We start from the raw sequence: 14,959 nt of genomic DNA on the forward strand, positions 1-14,959 counted from the left end.
GAGCACCAGTAGAGCTCACAGTCTAGGGGAGGAAACGACAAAAGCCAAGTAAATAATGAAGAGAATTTCAGCAAATGCATGCCTGGAGCAGGGTTGGTGAACATACTACTTTCAAGAGATCTCTGCAAACGTGGATCCCAGCAGCCAGCCAATGTGCAAACAGACGTGCAGGGGCAGTAAGTATGAAGTCGGTTCAGTGTTTTTGCTCTGCCTGAACCAGATGTTTTCTTTTCTTCGTGCAAAAAAGAAAAAAGATAAGTGCTTATTTTGAATTTGCAGATGCAGCCATTTCCTTTATTTGTACTAAGGCTGCATAATGTGGGCTTTGTAAAGTCCATGGGTCTGAAAGCAGGATACATTTCTAATGGAAACAGCAAAGTGATAAATTACCATGATTGTGTACCCCCTGCAGCTATTAGCTAGACCATACTTCAGGAATGTTGCTTGCACTTTATAGAAACTCTACAAATACTGGTTTGTCGAAAGACAAATATTAAATGAAAATTGTGCTCAAACACAAGAAAAAGTGTGTAGAGTACCCACTGCAGACTTGAGGAATAAATTGTACAGGGAAGAACAATTTGCAACACAAAGCTTACTTAGTAATTTACTGGAATTCACAAATTTGGCATTTATGCTAAGCACTGTGTGTTTGACTAAATGGAGGAAAATCATCGTACAGTGTAAAGCTGTCCAGCCTGGGAACATTTGTTTTAATGTAAAACCTTGCTTTGTCTTTAAAGCAGAAATATCCTAACAGTTTAGAGATTCAAATTCGAATTTTAACTGGATTTTTAACTGAATGTAAGATTTAACTGGATTGAGTTTTTTTTGGGAAGTCGGGAGTCCTAGCCATGTGCTAGATCACTGTGATTCTGATCATTGTGGGTAAAGTAACTTCTGTAAGCCCAAAGTTTCTCATCGTGAACGTGAGGTAAGAGGGGTGCCCAATGCACGGTAGTGGGTGCCCATGGTTGGCACCAAAGAGCAGATGGGACTTGACAACAGTACACTGGCGGCCTGCGGCTACGGCTGTGCAAAGTCTGGAGCTATAGACCCAACATAGGGAACCAGGCCTTGGGAGTTCACAAGCTGCATGATACTTGCTCTTTTAAATGGCTGCAGGAGTCCTGGAGAGACAACTAATACACTAGGTGGGGAGAAGGGCAGAGAAGCTGCAGTAAACACGCCAGAGAAAGGGACAGCAGGTTAATAATGCATGAGGGGTGAAGTGTGCCCGGGACCATTCTGTGTAGCAGTCCCAGACACCTGTGTAGCTGTGGAAATGTTCCTTCTGACAATACAGATAAAAACCCCTTCATGTTCAGTGTCCATTTACCATATATCCACCCCTACTATTAATTCTTGCTAACCTTGTACCCTCAAATATTTACTTGTCCTTACAACAGAGAAGCTGTGATATTATTATTGGTTCTCTACACACAAACTGTATACCATTTAGCAAAGAAATTCTGGCTGCGACAGACTACCAATTTTTAGTTTAAAATTTTAAGACTAAAAAAAATTTTTAAGGCTAAATTCCTTGAAATGATAAAAGTGATTATGCTAAAAATCTGATAAGATTAAAATGAAGAAGCTCACAAGTTTTTGGAGTATAATTTATTCAAAGCATTTCACATTAAAATTACATTAGGTTCAAATACACGAACATACAATTACATATAAAACATTTTATACTTCCCAGGTTTACTATGACATTTAATTTTTAGAGTTAGCTGTGTGCTTAGTCTAAAATGTATTGAGTGCTATAATTGTATGTGCTCTCTATTTCTATTTGTTTCAATTTTTCTATTAGATATTTAGAAAGCATTTCTTAGCCCACCTGGTATATACAATCATACTTTAAATATTTAAATTCAAAAGGGGAAGCCATAAGTGCTGTTTAGAAGGCTAGATGAGGGATTTGTACCTATTTCCCCTGCACTGCCTTGCATTTTACCAGTCAATATTCAAGGATGGCTTAGAGTCACTTCATGCAATAAGACTGTACCCTCAGTCTCTGGCCCAGACAATACTGGGAAGTCCAGTGTATGCCCCAAGGTTATGCCTCATCTGAGAGACCTATTTGAATGAATGTCAATAAAATGTTGCTTCACTAACTTATGGTTAGCGTAACTGCAAAACATAAGGCCTGCTGCAGCAGAATCACTAATGGCGTGAGGCTCATGGCCAGTCGGGCAATATAGGTATAGCCATAACAGGTACAGGTCCCACACCTGGGGAGCAAACAAAGGAGAGTCCTCTAGGCTAGGCCTTGGCATCGGCCAAAGCCTCTGTACCCTTTGGTCTAACTCCACAAAACAGAGATGAAGGAAAGCACAGCCAATGCCATGATGACATTTCCTTCTTGGCTTCCCTCCATCAACCCCTCCCTTTTCATGGCATCTACAGGCTCTAGATGAAGGACAGCTGGGTCCATAACTCAGGTAAGCAGGACAACCAGCATGAGGCCAGGTCTTCCTTCAAGGCAAGGTCTCCCCTCATGTAAGTAGTGGGAACCACTGACTTCAAGTGGATAAGGAATATACCAAAATGAGGATAACCTCAAATAAAACATTTTCAACATTTTTGATAATAGATTACCTAATCCCCAAATAGGTCACTGTTACATATTAAGAAATATTTGTAATGGTAAACTGTTTCACAACCCAGCATGAATTCTTTTATAGTAACTACTGACTGTAGATACTGACAGACATGAAAGTCTGATAACTGATAAACCTGAATATAAACCACAATGTCCTTCATATATAAAATCACATATTCAAAGGATGAGTATGAAGTAAGAAAGCCTGGTGTACTTGTGTTGGCAAACGTGAAACCAAGCCAAGAGGAAATGCACTGCTCTGCTCCATGATCAAAGTCATGGCTAGGGCTCAGTGTTAGAGATGGCTATGAACAGAGCCTTTCAGAAGCCTCCATGGTAGAAGGGAAAAGCACAGTGGGGAACATCTAGGCGCTGGCAAATAGCACCCTGACCAAAGGCAAGGGACAGTCTCTAAGTTTCCATTTCTCATTGGAAGATGAGTGCTAGATGTGATGACTTATAATATAACATGCCTGCTGGTGCCAAAAATTTACAAAACTGGAAGATTATGTAGGGTTTCACACATGAAGTGAATTCCTATTATGGAACAGTAAAGCCTTAGAAAGCTCACTATCATTTTGTCTAGCTCCAAAATTTTCAGATAAACAATATTAGCAAGCAAATCTTCAATAAAGCAGTAACATTTTTATGAAAATAATGAACAAAACAGAGCAGGGAACCTGAAGAGTCACTAGGAGAAGAACCCTGAAAACTGACAGCTTCAAACATCAGAAGCCGCAAAGAAAATGCCACAGATTTAAGTTGTAGGCAAACCCCAAGAAAGTCTAGTGACTACATGCATACCTGCACACAGTATTGTCAATAAAGTGTTGAACATATACATTACGAATAAAAAAATACACAAAGTAACTTTTCAGTTATTTATTGTCCTCTCAAATATACTTAAAAAATAACATTTTAGACACTGAGTCACAAATACACAGGAAATAAAGTACTGCCTACTTGTTTCACAAAGGGTCTTCCCTTGAATCCCTTAGCTGCTTTCTATAAAATTTGAAGGTTTCCTGTTAAGGAGACAAAAAGGGAGGGAAGTTACAGGAGTAGTTGTCAGTGAGAACTGATGGCACAAAACTCAAAAGTCATAAAAAACCAAACCAGGGATCCCTGGGTGGCTCAGCGGTTTAGTGCCTGCCTTTGGCCCAGGGCGTGATCCTGGAGACCCAGGATCAAGTCCCACATCAGGCTCCCTGCATGGAGCCTGCTTCTCCCTCTGCCTGTGTCTCTGCCTCTCAATCTCAATCTCTCTCTCTTTCTCTCTCATGAATAAATAAAATCTTAAAAAAAAAACAAAAAAAACAAAAAAAAAAAACCAAACCAAACCCTCAAAAGTCATAAAGTGCTACAAACTGATAGCAAAGACCACCGGGCCCATGGCAACCGCTATCCCCTCAAGCCTCAGCACTCCTTTCTGCTCACGGAATCACTAGCTGAAGGGCCCAAGTCCAGAGTTAAAGCTAGCACTGAGAGCCTCCACTGTGTGCACACATGTGATGTGTGTGCAGCCTTTAAGCCTGACTACGGAAGGTTCAAATAAACATGAGTACTGACTTGCAGCTTAATGATACAATAAAAAAAAATTCTGCATGTATGATTTCTCTCTCTTTTTAAAAAGATTTTATTTATTTGAGACAGAGAAAGAGTGGTCGTGAGACAGCATGAGCAGGGTGAGGGGCAGAGGAAAAAGCAGACACCCCGCTGAGCAAGGAGCCCTATGTGGGCTGATCTCAGGACTCCACGATTATGACCTGAGCTGAAATCAGCTTAATGGGCTGAGCCATCTAGGCGCCCCACATGTATGATTTCTCTTATTAACATAGAATAAAACAACACAAAATGTCCTGGGCAACTGATTAAAAATGGGCTGAGAACCTGATGGTCCAGATGGTAAACAGACACATGAAAAGGGGGCTCAACGCCACTTATCACCACAGAAATGCAAATCAAAACCACAATGAGCACCTCATACTTGTCGATATGAAAGACAAGAAATAAAAAGTGCTGGTGAGGATGTGGAGAAAAGGGCAGCTCATGCACTGTCGGTGGGAATGTAAAGTGGTGTAGCCACCATAGAAAACAGTATGGAGATTCCTCAGAAAACTAAAAATGGAAATACCATTTGATCCAGGAAGTGCACTACTCAATATTAATCAAAAGAAATCAAAACCAATTTGAAAAGATATGCAACCTCATGTTCACTATTCACTGATTATTTACAGTAGTCCAGCCCATGGAGATAATGCAAGTAAGTGTCCATCAATGGATGGGTGGATAAGGAAAAGGTGATATATGAATATATGATACACACATATATGAGATATATATGAACATTATTCAGTCATAAAAAAGAAAAATTGTGCCATTTGCAACAACATGGATGGACCTTGAGAGCATTAAGCTAAATGGAATAAATCAGAAAGAAAAGATAAATACCATATAATCTCACTTATGTGGAATCTAAAAAACAAAAACAAAAAATCAAAAAACAAACAAAAAACCCCAAGCTCATGGGTATAGAGAACAGACTGGTGGTTGCCTCAGGTGGGCAGAAGGGGTGAAAGGGAGTCAAAATGTACAAATTTCCAGTTATAAAACGATCACGCCATAGGGAGGTAACATCCAGCACAGTGACTCTACTTAATACTGTATTGAATATTGGAAAGTAGCTAGGAGAGTGGATCTTCAACGTTCTCATTACAAGAAAAAAATTCCGAACTGTGTGGTGATGGATGTTAATGGATTTACTGTGGTGATCCTTTTACTATATACACATATATGGAATCATTACATTACATACTTGAAACTATTATGTCAATTCTACCTAAAAAAAAAAAAAAAAAATCCTAGATTAAGAAATAACCAACTTGCTTGAAATGAACAAGTAATTCACAGGGAGACAATGTGCTTGGCTATTGAAATACAGGCCATTAAATCCTATTTCAAAGTTGAAATGATGAGAGAATTGCCCCAAGGACATTTGATAAATCCATACCTATAGTTGAAGGTCTGAAATTGACCTTCTATTTCAAACCTCAGCCCCAGAGGGCTATGTTCTCCCACAGCCAAACCCGCAGCATGACTGCTCAGTTCCTGAAGCCTTCCTCCGAGGCTTCTTCACAGAGATCTAATCCGTATGCAATTAAGTATTCAACTTACTTTTTCTACACATTAATACAGAGCATACATAAATCTCTAGAGGTATTCCCCCCCTTAATTAAGGAATACTCACAGGGGGTTCGGTGAAGGGGACAGGCTCTCCAGCATTCTTCAGCAAAACTGCATAACGCTTTAGTAACAGATCATTCAATTTTATATTCCTTGCAATCAGATTTTCATATAGCACTTTAGCAGATACAGCATCCTTGTCTAAGACTGGAAGAAAGATATCATTAATCACAGATGAAGACAATCTACCTTCCTCTTTTCCCAACAACACTTAGCCACTCAGGGATTCCTGAACCCCTTTATCCCAAGGCAAAAGAATACTTAACTAGTTTCAACAAAAACGCCACATTCAGAGTCCACAGGTCCCTCACTCCTCCCCACACCTCTCATTCAGCATCATTCAGGATGAAAGAGAAGAGGACAAATAAGGCTATTAAAAGACCCATGACAGTTAAAGTGACTACAAACCAAAGTCCTCAATCACGAAGTAAACACACACCACGCAACCTGCTTCTGCTTAAAACCACACTTGAAATCAAGCTAACTCAAGGACTATTGTGGTGAGGGTTGTGTAAATTACGGGGAAGTCTAATCTACATCAAGATGAAGATCATCAGGGGGATCCCTGGTTGGCTCAGCGGTTTAGCACCTGCCTCTGGCCCAGGGCATGATCCTGGAGTCCTGGGATCAAGTCCTGCATCAGGCTCCCTGCATGGAGCCTGCTTCTCCCTCTGCCTGTATCTCTGCCTCTGTGTATCTCATCAATAAATAAATAAAATCGTAAAAAAAAAAGAAGATCATCAGCTAAACACCACCAAAAAGACTGGCAATACATTCTCCTATTGTAAAATAAGTATCTCCCCAAAGGGAGTGAGCATGGATAACTCATCAACTGTCAGATCTCTGCAGTTTGGATGAAGTCAATTTCCGCTCTACAGGAAAACTGGTCCCCACAGGGGCCAAAGCCCTTGTTTGCCACTGTCAAGGGCTCACCTCAAGCTCTACTATTGTCCAGGAAGCTACTCAGAAAACTCTCCCATGTGGCCTGTTACTACCTTCATGGTCTCCCGGCTCCTCCCCATCCCAATTCCCGAGTGACATTACATAATTTAGTGGCAGTTTTATGCTGTTTGACACTATTTCCTGGTAGTAATTATTTAACATCTCCCAACCCCCCTAGTGGAACTTTGAGAAGTTTTATGATTTTTAAAAAAGATTTTATTTATTTATTTGAGAAGGAGCACATGAAAGAGGGAACACAGGCGGGGAGTGGTGGGTTGGGAGGAGTAGATTCCGCACTGAGCAGGGAGCCTGATGGAGGGTTTGATCTTAGGATCCCAGGATCACGACCTGAGTCTAAGGCAGATGCTTAACCCATTGAGCCACCCAGGCACCATAAGAAGTTTTAGGATTACTGCCTCTGTTTTGAAATATATCATGGTCCCCTCGTAAGGGTGGAAAACAGAGAACCAATTTACTAATTCTGATTGCAGTTTATTGTTCTGACAACAGTAAAATCAATAAAGTAATTCTTTAATTGCCCCTTGCCTCACATGAGCAGATCAGTGGGTGGCAGATGGACAGGTGATCATAACTAGAGAGGAAATGCTTACACTTATCTTGATTACTGAGAAGACTTTAGCCTGGTTCCCTTTCATGTGTGATGAGCTGGCAATCATCTGCTTAGAAGACTGGAATTTCAACTGTGATTTAAAGTAAAATCTTGGGGCCCATTTTTTAATTAAGGGATCTGTTATTTCACAAGTATAGGCAGGTGGGGAGGGTACCAAAGGAACAAGACAAGTCACGTGATAGTCTCAAATATGTATCTATTTCATGTTGTTTCAGGTGGCCTTGGGGAGACTAGACTGCTTCCGGGTGTATTCACCCAAGGGGACTTCCAGGGCTTTCTGGGAGTCTGGGATCCTATTCAACATAGCTGGGCCCAGCCAAGGATGCTCAGTGAATACTCTTATGTTAATTCTATGAATAATTACATATTTTTTCTCGTAGTTTTAAAACATATTCTAAAGCTAAATCAATTATTTATATCATAGTTACCTGATATTTAGGATTACGGTCTTTGAGCTAAAGACTAACTTAGTTGACTATACAACAAATATCTAAATCATTTAAATAACAAAGTCAGATTAAACTTATTACCACAGCTTTTCATGGCAGAAGTGTATACTTCTTCCTTTTCAACTAATTCAGGAATCAATTCTAACAAAGACTTCAGAGTGGATGCCTAGAAAATTAAATATAGGAAATGTTACCACAACTTGAAAGAAGAGTGAAATAAAACACTGATATATGGACATTATATCAGAAAATCTTCACAATTACAACACAACTGTCTATTCAATTCATTACCTTTTCCCCCTTCTGTATATCTTAGTATTTATTGTTGATTTAATAATTTACAGCCAAAACAAACAAGCATTTTTCAAAAGTTAATGAAATTCTATTCACATGTCTATGAATAATTTTCTAAAATATCATAAAGATTGCTTCTTTTGTCAACTGGTAACCTTCCCAAGAAGTTATAAAATCCCAAAGGGTACAAAGATATTAACTGTATCTTAAGGTGCCAAGATTTTTAAATAAAATGAAGAATTTGATTAAACATTCTGAAGTTTTCCCTGCTTTGTATATAAACAGAGCCATTTCCAGATCTCAGTGGAATGTTTACTTGAGTACTTTCAGAGGTTATCTGGACTAACCTATGGGTTTAGTTCCTACAGTGAATACATACCTGCCACACCCTAGTGATAACCAAACACGTTCTGATATTGCTCCATAAATCAAGGATGGATTTCTATACCTTTATGCCACGTTCTCAGCTCACAAAAGAAACTATATCTTATTTATCCTACTGTCAAATAGCTAGACAATATAACTGGAATTTTAAAAAATTCTAATTCACTCATTACACATTTATTCAATCTATATAACTGGATCTGAATCCTTCCAGGACTTCCTGCAATTTAGTCTCCTGAGAGGAATGCTCTGAGCAAATATATTACTGGACACTTCCTGTCCATCTTCCAAGCAAGGCAGTAGGTACTTGGCATATGGGCACAGACATGTAGAGTGCCAAGTGCTTTTTGGATGTCTCATACTTTTTAATCACAAATTTAAAAAATAGTCTCTTTGAAAGGAAAAAGAAAAGGCAACTAAATATTTTTGAAAAGCTATTTGCTATAAATAAATATAAGAGATAAAAAGTGCAATTAGGTACATTTTAAAAACAGAAAAAACAGTGTGTTAGTGTGGGGGAAATTAAGGAGAAGCGGACCTCTCAGACTGGAAACCTAAATGTTTTGCATAAAACATTACAATTGGCCCTCAGTTTGAAACTTTATATGTGCCCCAAAAACCTAAGAATGAGGTTTGCTATGCTCAATGATAAAATCATATCTACAAAAATTTTTTTGGAGATACGATTTTGTTTTTTTTTTAACATCAAAAATAGTACTTGGTTCTGTTTACACACACACTTTTCGTGTAAATAAGGTAACTATACAACTAGAGAACATTAATTTGTGGCAAATGCTAGTTTCAAAGCCAAATGGCTCATCTACCTGATGGTTTGGACCTGAGAAATTGGCCAGAAGTAGACAACAGCATGGAGACACTCTGCAGTGAAGTATCTTTCTCCTCAAGTGCTTCCCCACTATTAAATGGACCAAATGACCTAAGCAATAGGATATTTCTCTTCCATTTCTAAGGGCAACTTTCTTACTTTCTTTTTATTTTTTTTTAAAGATATCTATCTATTTATTTAAAGTTATCTCCATCCTCAATGTGGGGCTCAAACTCACAACCCCAAGATGGGGTCCCATGCTCCACCTACTGAGCCAGCCAGGCACCCGTTAAGGGTCCTGTCTTAGGGCTCCTTCCACACAACTACATGAACAGGGAATTCACTGCGTGAACTTGGTTTGCATTTCCAGTAAAACAAAGGAGCCAGAACGGACTCTCTATCAACATCTAAAAAAGTGAAGTAGAGATAAGCAAAATCTTCAGTGTCTACAGTGATTTTAGGTAAGGTACTGACCGACCCAGAGCTCTTATGTGAAACTCAGCACCCTGAATTAAGGCTGGCTTCTAGCATCCCACATCTGTCAGCAAGTCAAGCACAGTACCTTTCCTGGTCTCTGAGAGTTCCTGATACAGAACACCAAGAAGATTGAAGTTTGTTCAGCAATCGCACCACATCTCTAAAAATCGAAACATCATTTGGTAAGTGAAGGTTTTTGATAAACAAGTAGACCAAGGTGAATATTTCCAATTAACAAAGTTCACAATAATATAGTAATGTATCATTACCAATGGGAAGGCCTAATCGTCAACCAATTTTTGTACGGCAAGAAAACAGAAAACAAATGCGAGCTACGCTGAGCTTTCGTGAATATGCTGCCCTTGGCGCTGCGAGTATAAAGTTTGTTTAAAAAGAAAAGGGAAAAATTAAACTAATGCTTCAACAACCGCAGAATAAGGTTTAGGACTGCAAAGAAAGAGGAAAAAAAGAAGCACTATTCCTCTCCAATTATTCTGCCAAGCATTCACAAGTGAGCTAGGGATCATAAGGTTAATTATACATTTAATAAGGTGTCAGGGAGATAACTGCTCGTTTCTTTATAAAAATTAAAATGTACAAAGCAAGTTCTCTTTAAAGTATAATTACCTACACTTATGCATACAAAAGGACTGATTTCAATCTCTCTATTTTATAAAAGGCTTTCATTGCAACAGACAGCCAGCGCTTGAGAAAGAGACAAAAGTTAAACTCAAAAAAAAAGTTTATGTGACAGACCAGATAAATCAAGTGTCTATCCAATCTTAGATGCTATAGTGAAATCAAATATGGCAAGACAATATTTTAGTTTACACTCATCACAGATGTCATTCTTTTAAGTTTCTAAAAGCACATTGCTCTTTCAAAGCTTTAAAACATTGTCAATACTAAAACGAATAGTATAAAAAGAACTTTTGGGGACACACAGAACATTTACATTATAAACTGATGTTTTCGACATCTGTGAATAAAGTATTCTTCACTGCAGCAAGAATAATCTTTGACTGTTTGACAAGCAGGTAAAGGATGGGTAAAGGGTTTATCATCTGAAGCCTCCATCTACTGAAGGGATGACAACGAAAAAACTGTGGTTGCTGCATCAACGCACAGCTGTCACCAAGAGCCCTAGACAGGCCGCTGTGTGAGTGCAGCTTAGAGGGCACGGGCAGCAGCCCTGCCTCCTCCCAGCTAAGGCTGCCGTCAGCACGCACTCTAGGAAGAGCCTGGACAATGTTGGCTCAGGACAGGCTGGCAGATGAAACAGCAAGTGCCACTTCATAAAGAACTATCAAAATAGTGTGTTAAAATGGAACGAAGACTCTGACATGTGTAAGCAGAGATGACACCCCCCCTAGTAGGTACACTTAGATATGTGTACACACAAAGATAAAGCCTCAGTTTATTCCTTTTAGATGGAACTTTTAACACTAAAAGCAGTAAGGTAAGACAATGAAAGAATTCCTGAAATTCCTTACCTACAAGAACTGCCTTTTCTGTTAAAAAAGAAAGGGGGGGGGGGGGGGGTAGGAAAAAAAGTAACCAAACCAAACCAAACCAAACCAAAACATTCCCAATTAGCTGGAGTTTCTCTCTGTCCAGGAATAAGAAGTAAAAAAAGCCTCAGAGGCAAGTGCCAATTTCCATCTTTCACAAAACTGTTCACACAGAGAAACTTAAGAACTCCTTTTAAAAATGGCTTGGAATCTGTCAAACTAGATGAACTTCAAGGATCAAAACTAGAGCTCCAGCACAGGGGCACAGTTTCACCTTCCCCATCTACCGCTTAACGTGTTTCGCAGCTTGTAAAAATGGAACTGAATATAATACTATTTACTATCAGAGATTGGTCCCGGGCCTCAATTTGACACAGGGAGTCTACACAAACACAGCCGTTGGCGGGATCGCAGTGACTGTTTGACTGCCACCTGCTGGGAAGGGCTCCCCAGCGGTGCCTGTTTGTGTACATTGCCAGTGGCAGCTCCGATCACCCACCGTTCTGTCGGCACTTGGCACAGCTTTCTATTTAGTGCTGTTAAAATGGCATGAATACAGTTGTCTCCTTCCCTGAAGATTGCTAATTTAACTGAGAGCGCGGGCCACAGAGACCTGCATTTGTCATTTAATGTGTCTGTGACACGCAAGTGAATAGAAAGCAAATTCAACTCTTAATAAACCTTGAATAAGGCACTGCGAATGTTTGAGTATTCAAGTGAGAAGCTGTACTTGAAAAGCAAACATTTCCTACTTTTTGTTTGCAAACTGTGTTGCCATGGTGATGTACAGTCTTTAGAGTGTTGGAGAAATTAAAGTAGGAAATCAAAGGAATGGCTTTGCATTACCTATCTGTATAGAAACATTTGTTTTTACATCATTCAGCAAAACACATCTTCCTTCACTCCCCTTTAAGTCCTAGGGCATTTCTAGCCTGGACTGGCATCTTTAAAACCAGCAACCTCCACTTACAATCCAGCCCTTGTCATGCGACCTTGGTTCACAAAGAATTTAAATGTACTGGCAGCACCATGCTGTTTCCAAAACCCTACCGTGCCATACCTAGGTCTAGTAATTTCTCATAGTTCTCTCAAGTCACAAGGCCCATTGCTTCAGGTGTGGTGAGTCATTACCTGTAAGAGAGCTCTGGCATCATCCACCTTGCCTGAATCCAGAAGCTGAAGGAAAAGATCAGTGACAGGTTTGTAAACTGCAAACTGATTGGCCAGTCTCTCTGCCATGATGCTTACTGAAAAAGTAACGGGTAAGAGAAACCTTTTGTTTAAACAGTGGTATAACTCGCCCACCAACGACATTTGGTCCAGCCTCACTAGAGAGAAAATGTGCTTCTGTGTTCTTTAGCGAGAAAAGCTCACTTACTCTTTTCAAATGCTGGTTCCATCTGTTCCTCTATTATTTTTCTGAATAAGTATGACAAGCCAAAGTATTGGGGTTCCATGGTTTGACTCCCTGAAGTTAGCATATTTTCAATGTTTTCTACTGCAACATCTATGTTATTGCTGTAAGACAAAGTAAAATCAACTGTAAAAAAAAAAAAGTATTTCCTGCAGGCAGTTTTAATATGAGAACTTACTTTGAGATTCACACATACAAATACTTTAGGAAAAAAAGGAAACATATCTATCACTAACCCAATAAAAACCACCATGTAAACTGGACTTAAAACCACCATGTAAACTGAACTCAATCACACATAGGTGGCAAAAGCAATCACTAGGTAGTTCATGCTACAATAACCGAAGTACGTGCTTATTGTAAAACAACGCTCAGGGGGTGCCTGGGTGGCTCAGTGGTAGAGCATCTGCCTTCAGGTCGTGATCCCAGGGTCCTAGGATCAGGTTCCGCACCAGGTTCCCCGAGGAAGCCTGCTTCTCCCCCTGCCTATGTCTGTGTGTGTCTGTCTCTCATGAATAAATAAAATCTTAAAACACACACACACACACACACACACACACACACACACACACAAAACACAGAAAACAAAAAACAATGCTCTGGAGATAAGATCAAATGACTACATATGGAAGAATCAGTGAGTGACAATAACTTAAAATAGTTTACCTTAAATATCTAATTTGATTTTGTAGCTCGTTGGGTATAAAATGAAAAGTCTTTTAAGTGCTATAACTTTGGCTTTACGATCTAACAACTACTCCCTACTGCATGGGGTGAAGATAATGCGTAATACCTCAGAATTCTTAAAGATGCTGATGATGTCTTCAAATGTCTACTTTCATGTCTATCAACCACAGCCACATCAATTTGTTTTTGTTGGATATCACACAACATTTGAAAAATAATCAATTTATACTAAAACTCTCAGAAAAAAAAAGTGTCTTTACATTTAAAAAAACAACAAAAAACAATGACATAGCCTTGTGTAACAAGTTATGATAAAAATTATCTGCATGATTATCTTTTTGGTCAAGGTACTCCTGGATCGATACTTTATAGTTATGATATGGTACTCTGCATCCAAATAATCAATTTTATGTTGGAATTCTTACCTAAATATAAAAATTCTCTAATAAAAATGAATACCCTGTTTTTTTTATAGATTTTTAAAAAATATTTTATTTATTTATTCATGAAAACACAGAGAGAGAGGCAGAGGCACAGGCAGGGGGAGAAGCAGGCTCCATGCAAGGAGCTGGAGGTGGGATTCGATCCTGTGTCTCCAGGATCAGGCCCTGGGCTGAAGGCAGTGCTAAAGCACTGAGCCACCCAGGCTGCCCGAATACCCTGTTTTAATACCTTTTTCTTATGGGTTTTAGTGAGATAATTATTTAATAGTGAATAAAAACACATTCTCCACCTCATATAAAATGATGTTTAATATGGTAACATTTTATTTATTTATTTATTTTTTATGGTAACATTTTAAAATTCATTCAGATCTTACTTAATTTCCTTGTTCTTCTAACTTAATCACTTTTTTTCTTTTAAAGATTTATTTATTCATTCATAATAGACACACACACACACACACACACACACACACACACACACACAGAGGCAGAGACACAGGCAGAGGGAGAAGCAGGCTCCATGCAAGGAGCTGGAGAGCCGGATGTGGAACTCGATCCCGGGACTCCAGGATCATGCTCTGAAGCCAAAGGCAGACACTCAACTGCTGAGCCACCCAAGCATCCCATCACATTTTCTTATTAAGGGAAAATTTAAAGTTCTATCTGGGGCGGGAAATGGTTTTAAAAGGGAAAAGCAAAACTTCTCCACCCAAAGAAATGGGAACAAAAAAACCCTGCAAAAACAAACTACGTTTTAATGATCACAAGGCATTAACTGTATGTGAGGTTAACTACTAAAGAACACTTAGAAGTATGAAGAGTGTCAATTCCATAATTATCCCCACGAATCTTCAACTTAAGCAATGTACTTTGCTAGCCAGGCTAATAAAAATGAAGTATTTATTTACTTCTATACAGTGGCAAGTCTCTGCAAAGAATCTAGAGATGGTGTAAGAGAATCCCCTCTAAACACCTCCCTTTTTAATGGGTGTGTGTTGACAGGAGGGGATGGGTAGGACAGTGGGGAAAACAGAAATGACTATCTTT

General features: G+C 39.2%; 1 protein-coding gene across 1 annotated transcript in view; it reads right to left on the reverse strand.

Annotated features, from left to right (window-relative positions):
* Positions 1-3,475: 3,475 nt before the first annotated feature.
* LRPPRC (leucine rich pentatricopeptide repeat containing) overlaps positions 3,476-14,959 on the reverse strand; it is a 111,287-nt gene continuing 99,803 nt past the window's right edge. Inside the window, exons 33-38 of the mRNA XM_025465374.3 lie at positions 12,744-12,883; positions 12,497-12,612; positions 9,940-10,014; positions 7,955-8,039; positions 5,856-5,998; positions 3,476-3,633 (exon numbers count right to left, since the gene is read on the reverse strand). Coding sequence (XP_025321159.1) covers positions 3,577-3,633; positions 5,856-5,998; positions 7,955-8,039; positions 9,940-10,014; positions 12,497-12,612; positions 12,744-12,883 — 616 coding nt within the window. The 3' untranslated portion in view covers positions 3,476-3,576. The remainder of the gene's footprint in view (positions 3,634-5,855; positions 5,999-7,954; positions 8,040-9,939; positions 10,015-12,496; positions 12,613-12,743; positions 12,884-14,959) is intronic.

This window comes from Canis lupus, chromosome 10, assembly GCF_003254725.2.
Source record: "Canis lupus dingo isolate Sandy chromosome 10, ASM325472v2, whole genome shotgun sequence".
NCBI lineage: Eukaryota > Metazoa > Chordata > Mammalia > Carnivora > Canidae > Canis > Canis lupus.